General features: G+C 51.7%; 1 protein-coding gene across 1 annotated transcript in view; it reads left to right on the forward strand.

Moving 5' to 3' along the window:
- Positions 1-1,027: 1,027 nt before the first annotated feature.
- Positions 1,028-21,096, forward strand: part of GRIN1 (glutamate receptor, ionotropic, N-methyl D-aspartate 1) — a gene marked incomplete at its 5' end in the record, with an annotated part of 26,589 nt that continues 6,520 nt past the window's right edge. The window contains 13 exons of the mRNA XM_009083602.1: positions 1,028-1,162; positions 8,060-8,236; positions 12,637-12,699; positions 13,495-13,595; positions 14,494-14,615; positions 15,117-15,291; positions 16,669-16,813; positions 16,909-16,992; positions 18,185-18,320; positions 19,496-19,623; positions 19,797-19,961; positions 20,238-20,356; positions 21,009-21,093. Coding sequence (XP_009081850.1) covers positions 1,028-1,162; positions 8,060-8,236; positions 12,637-12,699; positions 13,495-13,595; positions 14,494-14,615; positions 15,117-15,291; positions 16,669-16,813; positions 16,909-16,992; positions 18,185-18,320; positions 19,496-19,623; positions 19,797-19,961; positions 20,238-20,356; positions 21,009-21,093 — 1,635 coding nt within the window. The remainder of the gene's footprint in view (positions 1,163-8,059; positions 8,237-12,636; positions 12,700-13,494; positions 13,596-14,493; positions 14,616-15,116; positions 15,292-16,668; positions 16,814-16,908; positions 16,993-18,184; positions 18,321-19,495; positions 19,624-19,796; positions 19,962-20,237; positions 20,357-21,008; positions 21,094-21,096) is intronic.

The following is a 21,096-nucleotide window of genomic DNA, read 5'->3' on the forward strand; positions in this document are numbered from 1 at the left end:
GCAGATCCTCGCCCACCCCGCGTTGGCACCAGGCGCCTCTGCGCAGGGCATCCATCCCCTCCTCCCGCCTCCTCAACCCCTTCTCTAGCCATTCCTCCCTTCTCCCACGGTGGGGTCTCCATCCTGCCACACAATGCCAGGCAGGATCTTCCCTCTTCCCCCCCAAGTCCTCAGGTCCCCTTCCCCAGGCATCCTTCATCCTCCTCTCCCGTCCTGGCAGTCTGTCCCTCCAGCCTGGGCGCAGAGCGCATCCCGGGGCTCCGGCAGATGCTTGGAGGAGGAAGAAGTGTTATTTCCTCCCAGACATCAAAGTCCTTGCACTGATTCGCCCTAGCTGGAGACCTGTCACCAGCTGGGGACATTCCTTTCGCTGCGAAAGGGCATTAGTGTAACAAAGGATCCCCTAGGGATTACCCAGCTCCTTCCTCTCCGTTTGACACAAAATAGGAGACAAAAATCGCAGCCCTGCAGTAACAGCAGGATTTTGCTGAGATCCTCCTTCCCCATTTTGGTTCAGCCCAGATCCCCTCGCCTCGGTGTGCTGAGGGCAGATCCCGAATCCTGCCTCCTGCCCCCCCAGCTCTCATTCCGGTGTGCCCAGGGCCAGATGGCTGAGTCGCTCCCTGGCTCTGCATTCCGTCCCAGCTGACCACTTTGCTTGTAATAGTCCTCGGAGGGGAATTACAACCGAGTATTAAATGTGTGGTTAAAGAAATCGCATTACACAGTGCGACTGTAAGGAAGATGTTTCCCTTTAATCTGTAACCCACGGAAGTTATTAGTTCAGCGAGTGGAGCGGCTGGGCACGGCATTGCCATCAGGATATACCCCACCACCTCCAGCCGAGGGACAGCTCCCCTTGCTCCCGGCGCAGTCCTTGCTTCCCTGTTCCCCATAATCTCGATGCCATTGTCGTGCTAACGTGGGGCTGTTTAACATTGCAGAAAAGAAAAGGGGAAAAAAATCACTCTCGTCGGCCGATGTGCTCCTGTGAAATAATGTTTGTGTCGTGTATCCTGTCCTGCAGGTCTATGCAATATTAGTTAGTCACCCTCCTGCTCCCAACGATCACCTAACACCAACACCTGTATCATACACAGCTGGCTTCTACAGGATCCCTGTCATTGGTCTGACAACACGCATGTCTATATATTCTGATAAGGTAACTGATGCATGTTTCTAGTCTAGTACCTCATACATGTGCTGTAAATCAAGAGTGCCCATCAGGAGGGTTAATGATGCCTACACTATCTGTGTCTGTCCATGCACCCTCTCCAGCTCAGCCCTCAGCTCCCTCTCTCTCCTGCATTCCCCAGTACGTTATTTTTTCACAGCTGCCAGTGTTGACCTACATAGTGCTGGATGATTTCTGCAGCACTGCTCTGCCAGGCTGCTGGGCTCACTGCTCTTCAGCCAAGGCAAAGGCATGAGCTGGCTCCTGCCCTGCTCACTAGTGACAGTCCTGGGGGCTCCCTGGGTGTGTGGGAGCCTGTGGAGGGGCAGGAGGATCCTATTAGAGCCTGTGCAGGAGCTCTCTGGGGCTTGAAGGTTGTTTGGTTGCATTCACTTCTCTGGGTTTATGGGATATTGGTTAGGGAGTTAATAGAATTGACTAGCAAGTTATCCTGAGGCTTCATATGACATTCAGTCTGGCCAGCAGTAAGAAAGGCAATCAGATTTCAGTGTCTCAGACCACTGCAGCATGTGGGAACATGGAGACTTCCAGGCTGGATGAGGTCCTGCTGGGGGCAATGCCCCTGCCTGGGCAATGAGGTTCTGCCCTGGCCCTCGGTTCCCAGCCCATCTGGCAAACACACTTTGTGCTCAGTGAAAGCAACAGAGGAGCTGAACAAAGCCAGGACCATCCACATGGCATTGCAGGATTTCATCCAGGCACACGAGCTCAGTGGGTGAGATTGAGCCTGTTTGAAGCACGAATCGGCCTTGGAAAATGTGAATATTCACAAATGTAAATGTTCAGTGCAAAAATAGTCACTCCACCTACATGCTAAATGAAGTCAAATTTCGGGAGGGCGGAGTAGAAGCTGCCAGAGATGCATCAGCATCACTGCTTGGCTGGAGCAGCAGCAGCAGGACTTGGCATCTCCCACCAAGTACAGCCATGGCAGGATGGTCAGCAAGCCAAGACCATGCCAATGATGATGGTGGTGGCTGGCAGGGCTGGGGACCTGCATGTCCTGGCAGGGCCCCAGTAGGCATGGTTAGATGGAAAGGGATGGTAACAAAGATGGGGAGAGGGTGGGCAGCAGGTAGGAAGTGTGCAGGGGGAATTTGCTTTGTGCTGCTGTGAGGAGATAGACCTGAAAGGAACATCACCAACAGGGACCCTGTCACAGTGCCCATGATGGCAGGGAGAGAGGACCCTGCATGCTACCAGTGCAGCTCCATCTCTGCAGGGCTGTGCTCACTGAAGCAAACTGTCCTCCTGTCCACAGCATGAACTTGTGCTGGTTTAGTGTGCTCACCCCCAGGGGCAGAGAGCTGGCCTGGCACCCTTTGCTTCTGTCAGTATTTTCCAATTTAAAACATGTTTTCTGCAAAACTGGCTCACAAATCCCACCTGGCTCACTTCAGAGCAACCCACTGCCACGGTGGTGACCCAGTGTGATGGCAGGGAGATGGTCTCTGTGGGATATTTGGAGGTGCTGAGCAGGCTGGGACTGGGGGGCCTGGCAGAGACTGGGCAGGGAGCCCATGCTGCCCACACAGGGCTTGTTGCATCTCTCCAAGCACTCCTGCCTGGCTGGCTTCATGCTCAACTTCTTGTCCACCAAGGCAGCTGGAGGACTGGGGGGCTTGGTGCTCTCTGCAGAGGTGGGAGTTTCAGGCACGAAATGGGGCAAAGATAAGGACTGGGTAGAGGAGCAAAGGGTGTTGAATGAAGGGGACAGCAAAGGTGGGAGTGGAGTGAGGGACAGAGGGGTGTGAAGTCATGGGACAGGACAGTGCAAGGCTCTGCACACCCCATGCAGGGCAGGCTGCCTGATGTGACACGGGGACGTTCAGCTGTTCCCGTTTTGGTTTCCAGTGATCAGCTTGCTTTTTAATTCAGGAAATTATATCTTTCAGCTTAGTTTCTATGGAAACAAGCTTGTAAGAGCATTTTGTATGTACGCCCCTGATTGGTTTTGAAGGCATCAGACAATTTTAGCTAAATTTCACAGGGGGTTGAAGTTGAGTTAATTATGGTCCTCTCAAGGCTAAGCTGCAGGGGGAGGAAAGGCATGGGCCTCGGCACAGACAGGTTTGCCAAGTGCATTTTGATGCTCTCAGAGCATCTCCAGTGGAGCACAGGGGTCCATGAGCTGTCTCAGTGGTCCATGAGCTGTAGCTAGTCTTTCCACAAAGATCCCTGAGGGAAGCAAGCTTTGTTGCTTTATTGTTCCCAGGATTCAACCAACTGTTTGTTCAAGGAATGGTTTTGCAGTCATCAAGCTCAGTACTCTGGCTTGGCAGCCTTTGCATTCCTTACACATGCATCTCATGAAATCATTAACTATTCCTTCACTGAGATCCTCACATCATCCAGTGCAGTCCTGCCTGTACACTGAGGGGTCTCTGGAGCCCTGGTCACCTCTGAGTGAGGGGAGAAGGGAACTGGGGGGGAGAGGGGGATCTCATGACAAACGCAGCAGAGCGGTGCCCATCACCCCGGTGCCCATCACTGTGTTGCTCATCACCACGGAGAGCCCTTCATGGAGATCTCATGGACTGAGCATACCAAAAATCCCACTGTGACCTTCCTGTGCTGGGACACAGGCTGGACTGTGCTTTAGAGCTCCTCTTCCCCATATGTCATTGGGGTGTTTATATCTCCTTTGCAGCTCAGCTGAAAAAAATGAGATGACATTGACATCTTGACATTATGAGAGATAAGAAATGACACAGAGAGTGTAAGAGCAAAGCTTGAGGAAAAATGAACAGCTCAAGAGCCAGGAAGGTCTGGTGCTGTTCATCACCACCATGTGGGCCCACACCTACATGGTGGGGGTGAAGAGACATCCTGGGTGCACAGAGGTGCTGAGCCCCATACCATACCCCCAGCAGAGAGGTATTGCAGGGGAAGATCAAGGGGGGTTTAACTGAGACCTGCTGTGCTGCAGGAAGAGTTGAAAAATGGTATTTAGATATCTTACACTTGGAGAGCCATTTCGATGTCCAGCACCTGGTCCTGGCAGTTGAAATGAGGTCACTGTCCTCCAGCCTGGGAATGGCTCTTCCCTCTGGTTTCTGGTCTCAGTGTAACCACTCCATGCCCCCTCCTGGGGGTTGCTCACTGAGAGAGTGTTTTTCTTTATTATTGGTCTCGCTAGCAACCAATGCTCAGCAGAAATGGTGTCAGTAAGGTGGGAAGCTGCATTGGAAGTGGGGAGAAAAGTGATTCCTCTTGACCAAGGTCAGGGTCAGGACTCCTTCACTGGCACCCACAAGCAAAGACAGAAGAGTTCTTCAAAGGGTCTCAGGGCAGAGCAGCTCCACCAATCCACAGTGGCCATTCCCCAGAGGCTGCTATGTCCTTCCCTCTGTGCCCTGCAGGGAAAGGCAGAGAGTGCCTTTGAGCCTGAGCTCCCCATGCCTCTGCCCCCACTAAAATCCCTCCCTGCACATGCCTGAGCTATCACAGAGCTATCTCAGCTCCCTCCCACATCCACAGCTATCACGTGGGGCCGTGGGCAGGCTACTTCCATGGAGACACTGGCCAAGGCTTCTTTTTCCTCCCCAGATGGTGAATTTTACTAAATTTACAAGGAATTTATAAATTGGGATCTCTGTCAATCTCTGAAACTGCCCAGGGAGCTTGGTTTGGGAGAGCATTGCTAGAAGGTGGACAGCCACATTTCCTTAGGTAAGGAAACAAAAGCACATTGCTTCCTTAAGCCTGTAGGAAAAATGACTCCACCAGCCATGGACCATGAGCTGGGATGAGCCTTAGGCAGGTAGAAGTAAGAAGACAGCAAACCTTTCACTCATGGACCTGTACATGGTCCTGATGGGGATGATGCCTGGTGGCCCCCCAGCCATGCCCTTACACATCCCCTATGGACACAAACTCCACCAACAGGCACCCACACACGCCCCATCCCCCAGGCATGGCATGGCCATGTGCAGACTGTGCACAGTGATTCCAGAAACCAAGCACCCCACATAGAACCCCAGACTTGTTTGGGTTGGAAGGACCTTAAAGCTCATTTCATCCCACCTCCCTGCCATGGGCAGGGACACCTTCCACCAGCCCAGGTTGCTCCAAGCCCCATCCAACCTGGACTGGAACACTCCCAGGGATGGAGCAGCCACAGCTTCTCTGGGCACCCTGTGCCAGTGCCTCAGCACCCTCACAGGGAATGTCCCGAGCCTCATACCCACGCTCACTCCTCGTGCATTTCAGCTTCAGCCCTGTGGGTTTCTGCTGAGCTTGAAGCCTGGATTCCACCCCAACCCTCATTTAACGACTATTTGCAGAAATAGAACGAAGTGAGGAAGCTCAGGGCTGAGCGTTCAGGTTTGTGTGGGCTATAGGGAGACACTGCAGAAAGTTGTTCCTCGGCTGGGGGTTGGTGTCAGCGATTCCCACGCTCACACCCAGCCCTCCTGGCAGGCAGGAGGATCACTCAGAGGAGAGCAAGTGCTGAGAATCCTGCAAAGCATCTTACAAGGCCAACTGTTGATTTTTGATGGAGTATTTTATGCTGTGTGCCTGATCCAAGGGGAGTGGGTGATGATCCATGACAGCTCTGAGTTCAAGAGCTTGGAGCATCTCATCAGGGACAGTGCAGCTGAGTGAACACGCTGTGCTGATTGTCTCACAGAGGTCTTTCTAACAGTTCTTTGCCTAAAAATGGGGTAATTAGGATGTATAAATTGCATCCACACCCTTTGCAGCACAGGCCAAGAGAGCTCTGTGCTGGGTTTCAGAGGGATTTGTCAGAGGCCTGTGGGATATCACTGTATGTGCTGGGATGCGAGTTCTAAAATCACACAAAATCAGATTCCCAGCTGCCTCTGCACATCACAAGTTGGATATGTGAACCTTTGGGGGACTCTAGTTTCATTTTCCTGCATCTTTGGGCCTAGCAGAGAAGCTCAGGAGCCACAGGTGCCCCAAAAGTCAAGCTCAGACTGTGAGTGCTCATCCTGAGCCCTTTTTGACACCACCTCCAAAAGCAAATTGGCCTGAACTGTTAATCCAAGTTACTCCTCAACAACTTTGTTCATCTGAACCAAGTGTTATGTATTTGCTATATTTAAGAAAGCCATTATCAGGTTAAACCACATTTTTGCAAGACAGTTGGGAAACTAGAAAATAATTTGATGCAATAGACTGAAATGTCCAAGATTTTCCATTTCCAAAAGAATTTTGTTAGAATTTTGATATTTTTTTTTTTAGCCTGTGTTTTTCTGATTTTTCTCTGGTTTAATTTGTTTTCAGCTCTTTCTTCTGATTTTTTTTCCATTTCCATTTTCCCTGGATTTCCCTAAAGCAATTAAAAATGTTCAGGAGTTAAAGATTAAAAATGCTCAGATCTATCTTGTGTGCCCCAGCTGGTCCTGGAAATTCTTGGGCATCTCTGCCGACTCCAAAGAGATCCTGAACACCATGCTGCTGTGGACACCTCGTTGTCCTTCCACTGTTTGTCTCTATGGGGCTCTTCCCAATCCCATGCTTAGTGCTGGGATTGGTAACCCCAGATTAATGCTGGTTTGTGGGGTGAGCTGTGTTTCTCCTGCTCTTCCTGTAACTGGGAATGTTTGTGAGTCACACAGAACTGCAGCTCTGACATGCTCTTTGCTGCTCCCCTGGGCCTCTCCTTCCTTTGATTAAACATCTGCAGCTCTTCTCAGTGGCTTAGGAATTAGGAAATGTTTCCAATGCTTTGGTGGTTTTGCTGCTGCCTTCATTGCTCCTATGTTTTGGGCCAGGGCAGGAGCAGGACCTGTCCTCCCTGTGCAGGGAGCCCTGACCGTGACAGAGGTTTTTCACTATTTTCTATACATTTGAAGGTTTGATTTGACATTATCACTGTATTGAGGGTGAGGAAAAAGCTTTATGTGATGTGTTTGTTCTTCCTGTGTGGGTCCATGGGGGACACGATGCCTTTTCCCTTCCAGATGAATTACTTTGGCCCATTTTGGCTGAGGTCTGGACAAGCTCTGTTTGGTCCAGAGAACCATATGAGCCTAAAAAAGAAGAAGCATTATGTTGCTTTCCTTTTTGTCCTCCTTGTTCAGCCTTCTGCCTCACTCCAGCACATAGCTGGGTTGCCATGTAGGGTCCATGCTGAGCCTGAGCACTTTCACTTTCTACTATTTGACTCTAGGGCCTTTTGGAAGAGCTGCATTTGTTTGAAAGCTCTCTGTCAGCTACAATTTGGTCCAATTGCTCCCCTAAGAGTGCTGTACTTAATTAGGCTGGAATGACTATTGCTCAAGCATCCAACCATAACAATGTCTTTAACCAAATGGGCTAGGTTAGCTGGGGCAGGAGCCCAGAGCTGCCTCCTCCTGTGTGCTGCTGCAGAACAGCCTGACCTAGAAACAGCCACTACGTTATAAAACTGCTTCTGAACTTCTCTCCTGACAAATAACTAATATATTTCTGCCTGTACCTGCTTCTTGTCACTCTCTGAAGGGAATTTGTTTTCTTTTTGATGTCCATTGCTAGCAATGATTCCAAAAGGGCAAGAGGTAAGGCTATATTTGCACTGAACACTGCTGGATGTCCCTGGCTCGATAGGCTTTTGGTCACCATGAATTTAGGGACCACAAAGTAAGAAAACCCTCTTTGCCATGCTCTGGATTAACCACAGAGAGGTACAAAGCCATAGCTAGGGTTTGCTTCTCAGCCAGAAGGAACGAGTGCAGGTCCCAGTATCCAGGGTTTGCTTCTCAGCCAGAAGGAAGGAAGGAGTGTAGGTCCCAGAGGCTAGTCAAGGTGTGCAACCCAGAGGTTACCCAAAATGGCTTTGTGATCCCAGCCCTGTCCCTGCAAACCTGGCTGACAGCCACACAGACTATGTTGAGCTCTTGTTCTTCCTTGCAGAGCATCCACCTGTCCTTTTTGCGCACTGTCCCACCATACTCTCACCAGGCCAACGTCTGGTTTGAGATGATGAGAGTCTTCAACTGGAATCACGTCATTCTGATAGTCAGCGACGACCACGAAGGTCGTGCTGCCCAAAAGAAGCTGGAGACCCTCTTGGAGGAGAAAGAATCCAAGGTCAGTTCCTGAACGTTGTCTTGTAGCTTTGTTTAAGCAACAACAACAAAACTAGAAGTCTCGGGCTGTTGTATGTATGTAGATTTCTGTATGTAAAACACCTTTTCTTTCCATTGTAACATGGCTAACATGCTTAAAGCATCAACAGTGTCTGACTAGTACCTGACAGAACTTTGTACTTTATTCATTTCACTTGCTTTGCCATGGTCAAAATCTCCTACATGTAAATCGACTACAAAATGAAGGGAAGGATAACCTGGAGCTCTGCAAATGCCTCGCCCAAGATTCCCACCTAAGGAGAGGACCAGGCACTCAGCTTAGGGAAGCACCTGCCCCACCACAGCCACCCTGGGGCCAGGCAGACCCAGCAGTGCCCAACCAACCCTGACAAGCAGCTTCTGAATTGGCTAACTGGAGCTCACCTTAGTGGCTTAGGAGGGGCAGGGCAGCCGGGGCGTTGCTGCACGGAGGTGTAATGCACCCTCTCTATAAAGCTGGGGCTCTGCGGCTGCAGGCTGGTGCCCCGTTCCCATCTCCATCGAAGCACATGCCAAACGCTGCTTTCCTGACACCCCATGCTGTCACAAGAGGGCGGTTGTGGCTGGCGGGAGCGGGCTGGCGGGAGCGGCTTTATCGAGGAGGTGCACTGCACCTGCACTCGGGGCGGGCAGGGAGCAGGGAGGGAGGCAGGGGAGGTCCCCGAGCCTGCTAGACGTGCAGGAGGACAAGCAAGACCTGAGGCGTGGAGAGAAAGGACTGAGCAAGCCTTCAAAAGAAGCAGCGAAGAAGAACATAGGAAGCCGTCCCAGCTGCAATCTGGAAGGCAAGGAAACACCTCCTGCCCTGTGGGGTGAAGTCACAGCACGTCCTCTTGCCTGGGGATCTGCTTCAGATGGGCAGAGTCTGAGCCCATCCAAGCCTCCAGCAGCATCAGGGCAGGCACCCACTGGGGGCTGTTCCCTCCTGGGTCACAGGCAGGGACCTCCACCTGCTCTTCTCCAGCCCCACCAGCACTGCTGGACCTTTGGCAATGGGTCAGCTGTTGAGATGTGGTCGTAGACACTTCTTGTGCTTGGAGTTGTTGGCTGAGCTGAGAGACCAGAGTGCGCAGGCTCTGTCTGCTCTTCACCTCCCTGGAGGAACAGCTGCTGCAGGGGTGTGGGCTGGCACCAACAGACTTCTGGTTTTGGTGGTGATTTCCAAGAAGTTTCATCCTTGCTGCATCCCAAACCATCACAAGACTGATGTGCCACCAGCCATGGTGAGATACTCCTGCCTCCAAAGGCAGTTTCCACCTGGGTGACAGCAGGACAGTATTTCTCTGTCCTCTTCCCAACACAGTGTCCCTTCAACAAGGAGAGCCATTGTCAGTATTTCATCCCTTTTCTTGCATCTTTTGATTTCCACTTTCTTTCTTCCTGCAGTTCCTCTGCTGCACCCCCTCATGCCTCCACTCCCTGCTTGCTCCATGTAATGCTCCCAGGAACAGGATGTGTTTCTTCTTCAGCCTGTCCATCCCATGGGAAAGCCTTTGAGATCTGAGGCTTGAAAGATGGGGAGGGAGGGTCTGTCCTCAGACCTGCTCCTCACTGCACTGCATCTATGATGTGTCTTGGTGTCTCCTAGCAGCCACTGGGCTGCTGCAGATGCCCTGGACACCCTCCAGCCTGAGGCACCTGCTCTGTGGTGGTAGGTCACCTTGTATTTCCTTCAGGGTGTGCCACTGCATCTTGTTTCTTTTTCCATTAAGAAAAGGGTCAGACAGACTGGCCTGACTGGTCTAGAAAGTGGTAGATATCCTGTTGGGGCTTTCCTGACTTCCTCAATCTCTTCTGCTAATTTCTCTTCTGATCACTGATGTGTTGACTCTCTTTGTGGTGTGAAGTGGCACCATGGGCCTCTCCCCAGTGTCCCCAAGGGCAGCCTGGGCCCTGGGGAGGGAGCAGGCAGGAGCCCTGATCTCAACCTCTGCAAGGCTTGGATCACAGCCCCTGAGGATGTGGGGGAACTGCTCTGGGTCAGAGGCTCACCTGCCCCACCTGAGCTCTTGGATTGGAGCACAGCTTTGTCCCCCAGAGTCTGCACCAGCCCTGGGTGTCACTCAGGCACTGCTGTGTGGGTTGGCACCTCCAGCAGGCACTCTGAGCTCAGTGCTTGGGCCTTGCTGGCCAGCCCTGGCACACCCTGTGTTGACTTTGTCTTAGGTCTGTCTGCAGTAACTCGCTCTGGAGCTACTGCTTTATTCCAGTACAACTGTGCTTGTTCTTCTGGGCAGGCCACCAGTGCTGCTTGGGTTCAGGAGGTAGTGATGGTTGCTGTGAAATCAGTTTGTCTGAGGTGGCAGGTCCCCGGTGTGCTGGGTCCCTTTGTCTGGGCCAGTGTTGTTCATGAAAGTGGCAATTTTTGGAGTGAATGCTGGAGAACATGGTGGAAAGGGAACTTTTCAATTGTGGGTCCCTGTGTGAAACATGGATGAGGAGCAGGGAAGGGCTACAGGACCACACGAAAAAATGGGAAAGAAAGGAGACATTGCTGGTCTAGTTCTGGCAGTAAGGATTTTGACAGGGAGAGGTGATCAGGTGCCATCAGGTCCAGCTTTGCTGCACCCAAGACTCTGCTGACCAGCCTGGGTCAAGGTGCCAGCACATCCCGGGCACACAAGGTGTTTCATGGCTGGAGGCTGCAAGATGGATGACCAAGTTTTTGGCTACATGGCAGTGCCTGAGAAGAAATGACCAGTGTCCCATCACTGGAGAACACTCACACTGTCCTGTTGCATCTCTGTTCTCCTGGAGACAGTTGTTACTCCAGGTCTTACTGCTATCTGAGCAGACTTAAAGAAGCCACTGCAGAAATCCTTGCTGTGGATGTCATCAGAAGTGAAGGCAGCCCTGGGCTCCAAGCAGATTTTGACTCCTCAGATACTTTTCCTTGCAAGGACCTAACTTCTCTGAGCAATGAAAAAGCTGTCAGGCTGCATCCAAGGAGAAGAAAGAAAAGATCTGCATGGAAAGGAGACTTGAAAAAATGTCCTGCCAAGGACTGGCCTGAGTGCTCAGGAAAAGGCAAGCTCTTTAGTTTGGAAAGCAAGATGCAGAGATAAAGCCTGGCTGGCTAAGGAACAACCTGGGAACATGAACCCAAAGGGTCAGGTTCCTGGCAGGGATCAGTTGCCATTGCCATAAGATTCTGGAAAAATGGAGATCAGAATAGACCTGTGTCCCATACCCCATATACACAAGTCAGGGATACTTCACTGGGGTGGGGTGGGCTCAAGAAGAAGAGGTCAGACTCTGTCCCACCAAAACCTGCCAAGCCCTCTCCTGAAGGCACTGTCAGGTTGATGTTATTGGCCTGACCACAGGGGCTGCTCCCAGGAAGATCCACGTGGCTCTGTGCACGCTGCTGCAGGCTCAGAGCTCCTGATAGCAGAGGCAGTTGGCCCTCAGGACATTGCTTGGAGGAGAGAAAACCTCCAGAAGTAGTTTCATGACCCTGGCTCCTTTGGGGCCAAGCAGCAGGAGTGTCTGAGGCAGGAGACAAGGGGAGGAGCAGGCTCTCTGCTCCAGTCCGTTATCTCCAGGGTCAGCACACGCTGAGCCTCCTGCCCCGAGTCCCAGTGTGATCAGCAGCATGGACACCATCAAGCAGTGAGCCCCTCTAGCCACACTTAGGGCACACAGGTTATGGGCACCTCCCAGGGCCACCTGTGTGCTGCAGAGCCATGAGGTGTCCTTGGCCCTCCCCAGGCACCAGGTAAAAGCTGCAATGTCATCCCATGATCACCATTGCTTCATATCGCCACGCTTTGAGCCAACCTGGGACGTAGAGAACTTTTTCTCTTTTGGATGTCAACAGAGCTCCAAAAAGCTGCTCCCTCCTTTCAGGGGGTGAGAGGTTCAGCTGAGACACCTCACTTGCTGTGAACTCTCTGAGGGTGAACAGGATTGTAATGCTAATAGTGACTCTAGTGACTCTGAACTGTACCAATTTGCCTTGATCCAGCCCTTGCCGTACACAACATATTGTCCTTTACTTCCACAGTAATCCCATGGAAAATCCCACCACTTAGGCCCTTAGAGGTGCATAGATTGTTTCTGAGCTTAAGCTATAAATTTCTTGCCGAAGAACTCCCCAGTCCCACAAGGGAAAATGCAACTGCATCGCACCAGCTGTGACACTCAGGCTTGCTCTAATATGGCCTTGCACCGTGACCTCCCGTGAGAGCTGAGGCACTCTCTCTCCTGCTAGTGGTTTTTGCGAGCTCCAGCGTTATAGAGACCCTTTAGCAAACAGTGGAGGAGGAGGTGGATGTTGGATTGCTTTACTACACGTCATTTTCAACTGTTTATAATATTCTTCTGTGTCTACATATTTTCTCTGTGCACATTATTCATCAGAGTAAAAAAAGGAACTATGAAAACCTCGACCAACTTTCCTATGACAACAAGCGAGGACCCAAGGTATATATGCATGGAAATGCACGCCGCCCACCAACCTAACTAGCCAATGAAAAAATAGCCACAGCCACCAGAAAAATAAATAAAAATAAAGAAAAAAAAATAAAGAGAAAGAGAAAAAAATCAAAGAAAAGAAAGAAAAAAATAAACCCATGACTATGTTTCTTGGTAGCACGTTTTTATGTTGAGATAGTTTGGTTTGGACTTGAGAATGGAAACTTAGCCAGCTGACCCTGGAAGGATTTCTTTTTGAGACATGCATGTGAACCAGTAATTAACTTGCAAGTTGTTTTTTTTTTGTTGTTTTTTTGGAAAAGTTGAACCAACCCCCTTTCCTCCCCAAAGGAAACGGTTCCTTGGTGTAAGTTGCTCACTTTGACTCCCAAAGGTTAACCCTGTGCAATCTGTTTTTTTTTTTCATTTCCCATGTTTTTGAAAAACAACACTCGTTTGAGTTTTCAATTGCATTCCAAAGCCTTTTTCTCTTTCCTGTACAATGCACGCCTCTTTTTTGGGTCTTGATTGACTTCAGTTTGCATGCACAGTGCAAAAAAAAAATACATAAAAAAAAAATAAAACAACCAAAAAAGCCAAAACTTTAAAAGAGAAAGGAAGGAAGGAAAGAAAGAAAGAAAAGAAAGAAAGGAAAGAAAAAAGAAAGCAATAACTATAACCAACCTTATTTAGCAGCCTTTTGTGCAGTTTAATGAATTCTCTTGACCCTTTTCTAGATAGCATGGCTCTCACCAGCAGTGCTGGGGCTCCCACACTAACCAGCTTTGCTCACACTAATCACAGGCTGAGAAAGTGCTTCAGTTTGACCCTGGAACCAAAAATGTGACATCGCTGCTGCTGGAGGCCAAGGAGCTGGAGGCTCGAGTCATCATCCTCTCTGCCAGGTAAGGCAGTGCCACCCTTCTCCTCCCTGCTCTGTTTTCCCCACTCTCCCCTTTCCAACACTGCTCAGTGCTGGAGTCAGGGTGGATTTGTTATATTGCAAGCCAATAAAACAAGAGGTAATGGGCAGAAATTGATGCCCAGAAAGTTCCACTTGAATACAAGGAAGAACATTTTCCTGTGCAGTGACCAAGCACTGAACAGATTGTCCAGAGATGCTGTGGATTTTCCCTCACTGGAGATATTCCAGAAACATCTGGACACAATCCTGTGCCATGTGCTCTGGGATGGCCCTACTTGAGCAGGGAGGTAGGACCAGATGACCCACTGTGGTACCTTCCAACCTGACCCATCTTGTGATTCTGTGATTCTGGATTTGGAGTTCATCATCCTTCCAAGGAGTGTGAGAGGAACCCTACGCACAGCCCCATGTCCTGGGCTGATGTTGGGTGCTGGGCTGTGCTGGGTGTGCTGCTGGCCAGGGCACTGGCAATCATGAGTGTGGTTGAGATGTCTGGCTGTCCTGCATGGTGTTAGCAGCTGCAGAAGCAGCTGTTGTTACTGATGGTAACTAAGATAAAGATGATAACTAAGATGGTAACCTAAGATACTGATGGTATCCTGGTCCAGCTGTGCAGGAGGAGAGTCTCACTGCCCCCATGCCTGTAGCATAAAGACTGGGCCAGATGTTCAGTGCTGCGTGCTGTGGGATTAGATGAAGCTGAGAGAAGGTTCCTATTGCATCAAGGAACGATCCATTACCAGGAGAACCAGTTATCAGAGCAGGGCTACTGGGGTTGTGTCTTCCCTGGAGCTGCCACCCCCCTGGGACCTGATCCAGGACGAAAGGGGCCATCCAGCACCTGAAGCCACATTGCCATTCCCTTCTTCTCGTTGCAGTGAGGATGATGCAGCCATGGTGTACAGAGCAGCAGCCATGCTCAATATGACAGGCTCCGGCTACGTGTGGCTGGTGGGGGAACGGGAGATATCGGGCAATGCCCTGCGTTACGCCCCTGATGGTAGGCAACCACTGCAGGCACCTGTGCTGCCAGCCAGGCTTGGAGGAGCCTGCATGGAGCTGGGATGAGCGGCCCCTGCCCTCCTGGGGACCCTGGGACTGGGGGAATATGATGCTGTGATGATCCCAAGTATGTGGAGCGTCCCACATGTTGCTTAACATGGGGAGTCAGCAGTCCAGCAGCCTTGGCTATGCTGCCATGCCCTAAATCCATGTCACTGTAAGCTGACTGTCACCTGGGGGACAATGGGGATGGAGCACAGGGTATCAGCGGTCCATGTAGCTGTCCCCAGACCCCTCTGGCAGGCAGGATGGTACCATCCCAGCACCACTGCCCCTGTCTGCCCCTGCCTGAAGCTCAGGCTACTCCCCACTGCATCCAAGTGCTCCTCAGCCCATAGCCACATGCTTGCTGGTCCCCAAGCCCTGTGCATGGGAGTAATGCTGGAGCAGCCAGCAAGCCCAGAGGTGCTGACCTGCCTCCTCCCTCTCCTCATGGCAGGAGTGATCGGTTTGCAGCTCATCAACGGGAAGAACGAGTCAGCCCACATCAGTGATGCTGTTGCAGTGGTGGCCCAGGCTGTGCATGACTTGTTTGAGAAGGAGAATATCACAGACCCACCACGGGGCTGCGTGGGCAACACCAACATCTGGAAGACAGGACCCCTTTTCAAGAGGTATTTGGGAAAGGGTCCTGCTGGAAGGAGCAGAGGACCTGCGGGGGGAGAGCTGGAAAAGGTGGGAGCATGTGGAAAAGGTGCAGGAGGACATGGTAGTATCTCTCACTAAAGCTTTGGGGCATGTGGCACGAGGCTGCCTGGACTCTCCTGCATGATTTGGATGTGAGGGCTACATCTCTCCTAGAAAACTATTCCAGACCTGGCTCAAGCAATGGCACCCAATTTTTCCAGGCTCTTTAGGCATCACCTTGGTGCCTGACACCAAATTCAGCCTATGCCTACCCATGCTACCCGGGGCAATGCTTGGACAGCTGGGCTGTGTGGGCAGGGGATGACTCCAGGAGGAAAAGGTCTAGGGGATCCTCCAGTCTGGATCTTAATTCAGTGGCTGGAAGTGGGAGAGAGAGGGTTTCCTGCCAAATCAAGGTAGGGAGATATTTCTGTCACATTGGATCTTGGTGCTGTGGACATGTTTCCTGCTAAAATTCCAAGGGCTGTGGCATGGGTCAGTGTGCTGCAAGCAGGGCTTGGTGGCTAGAGATCTCCATGCATGGGACAGGCTGCTCTTGGCAGTAACAATTACTGGTGCTGTGGATTTGGGTAGCAAAGTGGCAAAGGTAGATGAGAGCATGTGTGTGTTGGGTCTTGCTGCCATGGGCAGTGCGATGGCAGATGCTGCATGTGCTTCCCAGAGCCCAATCTTTGCGTGCATCACTGTGGATGCTGGAGCCACAAGGCCTCTCCTGCAGGCTGGGTCTTGGTACAGCAGCAATTCCCTGCAAACCTGGGTTGTGATGAGCATGGGACATGCAAAGCCTGAAGACTGGTTTAGAAATGTTTCTGGCATCCTCTGCAGTGACACATTCCTTGGCATGAGCTAGTCAAAGCTGTTCTCCACAAGAGGCTCATGCAATCCTTTTGTGTCTTCATTCTCATCTTTCCAGGGTTTGGGAGCTGGTTATCCCCTTGGTGGTGTATGTTCATGCCTGGGGCACTACCCAGGCTCTGATGCGTTGGTGCCAGACAGAAGCACCAGGAATGGTGGCATGGACACAGCTCCCAAGGGACACTCAGAAGAAGGTGCCCTTGGATGCTGTGGGACAGATCACTCCTTAAGGGAATGGGATTGATCTGGTGGAAAACAAAGGGCAATAACAGCAGATATGGTAATGAACATTCAGAAAACACTCCATCCACCAGGAGGGGATGACCACAGGTCTATGAACAGACCACAGGTAGCCTTGGCTGGACTTCTCTAGGGTAGTGTGCATATAGCAGGCAACTGAGAGAAAATTTGCCTTTCTGATGCCTTCTCAGGTGTCCCAATGGTACAGCAGGTTTTCTAGGTTGTCCTTGCTGTGTTTCTCCCTATAGGGTGTTGATGTCCTCCAAGTATTCAGAGGGTGTCACGGGCCGGGTGGAGTTCAATGAGGATGGGGACAGGAAGTTTGCCAACTACAGCATCATGAACCTGCAGAATCGGAAACTGGTCCAAGTTGGGATTTACAACGGCAGCAATGTATGTACATGCCTGGTCTGGGTAGGAGGAGTGTGTGCCCTGGGGTGTCTGCCTATGGCCTCATGTCTACCTGCTTCCTCTGGGATTGATCACAGGTCTTGACCAATGACCGGAAGATTATCTGGCCAGGGGGAGAAACAGAGAAACCTCAAGGCTATCAGATGTCAACCAAGTTGAAGGTAACAGCAAATGGCATTAGGTGGAAGGTGTCCTCAGCTCTTTGCATGCCAGACTGTGACTTTATCTGCCTTCCACTTCTACTGCTGCCTCTGCAGCTCAGCAGCATTTGCAAACCTAGAGCACCTGCCATCTCAGAGGGGATATAGCAGAGCAACTCAGAGAAGGTACTGGAGGGTGTTCAGAGTGCAACTTCCAGGTGGAGTCAAGCTAGATAGGGGTCAGCATCCTTAGGTTTGGAAAGGGACAGATGGGAAGAGGATATGAGTGAAAACAGCAGAGAAAGGATGGAGGAGCAAGGTGTTCACCATTCCTCATGGCTTGGGAGCCAGAGGGTTTGCAGAAAATACAAGGATGGACTCCTTTGGCCAAGGCATGGTTCAGCTGTGGGGCCTGCTGCTGCTGGGCAGTGCAGAGGCCACAGGGAAACAGGTTCTAAAGGGAGATTAAACAACCTGGTGGCAGCTGCAAGCCTGGGCTCAGGAAATCACTGAGGAGCTTGTGGCCAGAAGCTGGAGGTGACAGTGGGAGAAGGTCCCTCCAGTCTTGCTTTGCTTCTCATGCTCTTCCCTTAAGTGTCACCCATCAACCACTTTAGTGGTGGGATCCTGGGCAGGCTGGGCTTACCATTCATTTTTCCTACTGTCCAGGCAAAGGAAATCACACATTACTGCTGGCAGTGAGCCTTTGAACCTGTAGAGGTCGTGCTGGTGCATTGGGATGCGCACAACTGAAAAGCTCTGGGAAGGACTGAAATATCTGCATTAACCTGGGACTGCACCAGTGTCTAGAGCCCCTTTCTGGGCACTAATCCTGGCTGTGAGGTGGTTCCCATCAGCTTGCCACAAGGGAGAGGGACTTTGAGGCTCAGGTGAAGGAGGATGCTGATATGGCTGTTCTTCATTCTGGGTGCAGAGAAAGCAAATGTTCTTAGTGGTGGCCTTGGCAGTGTTGGGTTAACAGCTGGATTTCATGATCTTAAAGGCCTTTTCTGACTTAAATGGTTCTGTGATTCCCCATGCCAAATCTAGGTCCTCCTGCTGGGCTGAGCAATCTCGTGCTGAGTTGGCATCTGGGAGGGCACCATGGCATTTTGGACATGGTTGCATGGAGAGGGCAGCCCAGCACCTCACCAGGGGAGTGTAGCTCTGGAGTAAGACAGAGACAAGAAAGTGTTTGTGCTTTGCCTCACAGATCGTGACGATCCACCAAGAGCCCTTTGTGTATGTGAAGCCCACACAGGCAGATGGGACCTGCAGGGAGGAATTCACCATCAATGGAGATCCTGTGAAAAAAGTCTTCTGCACTGGACCCAATGAGACTATCCCAGGTAACTCAGTCTGGTGGTGACACCCCCAGCCCACCCAGCTGATGAAGACTCCCATCCCAAGAAGGGGTCCCAGGGAAGGTGCTCAGTCACACAGGAGGCTCAGAGGATAGGGAACAGAAAGGTGACAGCACACTCAGCCCCCAAATCTCCTCATCAGCTCAGCCCCACAGTAGAGCTGTGCAGTAATTGAGCACTGGGATCCAGGTTTTTGATGCCAACAGATTACATTCCCACTGTATCTCTTCTGGATGGGCTCCAGGGCTGGTCTGGGGGGGTTGTATCCCATGTTTCTGTCTCCTGACATGCTCCAATTCTCTTTCCTTTGATCTCAAGCAGAAGTGAGAATCCCAATACACTTTAGGACCTGTTGCACTGATATTAACATCAACAGTTTCAAAGTGTTACAGAAAACCTGTGTCAGGATCAGGACTGATCACCTGGGAAAGGTGCAGAGTGAGCTGCTCAGCAATGCCAGGCTTGCCCAAATCCACACAAAGAGCATCCACCTGGCTCATCACACTTTCCTGTGCACAGCATCCCCCAGCCCCGATTTGTGTCCTGGGCTGTGTTCAACCTGCTGGGTACACATCATGTCCTAACTCTTGGTTAGGAACTGCAGTGACAGGACAAGAAGGAATGGGGAGAAATTCAAAGAGAAAAATTTAGATGAGATCTCAGGAAGACGTTTTTGCTGTGAGGGTGGTGAGACACTGTCCCAGGTTGCCCAGGGAGGCTGTGGCTGCCCCAACCCTGGCAGTGTTCACAGCCAGGTTGGATGAGCCTTGAGCAACCTGCTCTGGTGGGAGGTGTCCCTGCCCAGGGCAGGGGGTTGGGGCTGGATGAGCTCTAAGCTCCATTCCAACCCCTTAACATTCTTTCTACACAGCCTCCACACACTAAGCCCCTCCTCTTCCCTGCAGTGGATGGATAGCACCAACTCTCAGCCCACCTCAGTGGGACGTAGCAATGAACAAGACCCCTTTGCACCCCATTTTCCAGCCCCCACAGTGGGAGATGATGGTCAAGGCAGATGGCCTTGATGGAGAATGTGGTTACACCTCATATAGAATGACAGCCTTGAGGTGGCTTCTCTCACTGGGGACAGGCCCAGATCCTGGATGGGATTCCCTAGCAGAGGGACTCTCCACTCATTCCCCCATTTCCTCCCACCCCAGGCCGTCCCACCGTGGCACTGTGCTGCTACGGCTTCTGCATTGACCTGCTCATCCGGCTGGCAGGGGTGATGAACTTCACTTACGAGGTTCACCTGGTGGCTGATGGTAAATTTGGTACTCAAGAGAGGGTGAGTTTGCACAGCGTGCGATATCACTTTGTGTATTGAAACAGCTCCAAGCCCTTGTGGGGACCCGGGGTGGGGTGGGAGGGCAGGGCAGGTGCCTGCCATGTGTGGGGGTCCTGGCTGGTGGGGGACATGCATCAGGGCAAGGGTCTGATCATGCCTTGACTCTCTGGCAGGTGAACAACAGCAACAAGAAGGAGTGGAATGGGATGATGGGGGAGTTGCTGAGTGGCCAAGCAGACATGATTGTGGCTCCCCTCACGATCAACAACGAGCGAGCTCAGTACATTGAGTTCTCCAAGCCCTTCAAGTACCAGGGCCTCACCATCCTCGTGAAGAAGGTATGGGCTGTGGTGGGATGTTTGTAGAACAGGGGAGGTCCTCAGATTGCAGAGATATGCCATGCCCACACCATCCCAGCTCCCCCAGCTGCTGTCCCTGCCCACTCCAGGGCAGCTGGTTTTAGTGCTGGGTCTTGTCTCCACCACCTTGACCCTTCCTGTGTAGCCAAGCAGGAGGAGCTATGAGCAGGACAGGGGCCCTTGTGAGTCTAGCCAGGAGGGCAGGGTGCAGGGGTGATGGGTGCCAGCGCTGTTCACCTCTCTCCTGTGTGCTAGGAAATCCCTCGCAGCACCTTGGACTCGTTCATGCAGCCCTTTCAGAGCACTCTCTGGCTGCTGGTGGGGCTATCTGTGCACGTGGTGGCAGTGATGTTGTACCTCTTAGACCGATTCAGGTGAGTGCACTTTGGGTCACCGAAGACCTGTCCCCTGAGTCGCCAAAATGTCTTGCTCAGGCACAGCCCTGCAGCCCTTTAAGGGGTTCTCACAGGAGTTAAACCATCTTCTCAGCCCCACCAGCCCTGGGCTGGGGCTCCTGGCCCCTCTGGCTGCCTAAGTTAAGAGATATGGATGTGTGGGGCACTCAGTACCTGGGTACATGGGAACACACCTGGTGCTGTGTAGATACCTGACCAAGGGGACCATCAGCTTCTTAGTTAACCCTCTGGCGCTTCCTTGGCCCTGTGGCAGCTCCTCTGAAGGGCAGAGAACCTGTCACCCCTCAGCCCTGTGCCCAGAGGCTTTTGTGACTAATCTGCAGTGAGCTCTCTGTGTTGCAGTGGGAGAGGCTAGAGCTGGCCAAGATCAGATATCTTTATGGTCTGGAGACAAGTGTGATGGGGCTGGTACCAGTGTGAGCTGGGCTGGGTTGCAGTTCAGCAGAAGGAACATGCAAGGCAGTAGGACAGGATGGGGAAGAGCTGTGTGGGACACAGGCACAGTCTGTAGGGATGGGTGATGCAGGGCTGCACAAGGACTCTTAGGGCCCAGTGGAGAGCCCTGGAAACCCTAAGGGATATGAGAAGAGTTCTCGGTCTTGTTTTCCAGCCCGTTTGGCCGGTTCAAAGTAAATAGTGAGGAGGAGGAGGAAGATGCCCTGACCCTCTCCTCAGCCATGTGGTTCTCCTGGGGAGTC

The sequence above is a fragment of the Acanthisitta chloris genome, unplaced genomic scaffold (genome assembly GCF_000695815.1).
Source record: "Acanthisitta chloris isolate BGI_N310 unplaced genomic scaffold, ASM69581v1 scaffold21791, whole genome shotgun sequence".
NCBI classification, from domain to species: domain Eukaryota; kingdom Metazoa; phylum Chordata; class Aves; order Passeriformes; family Acanthisittidae; genus Acanthisitta; species Acanthisitta chloris.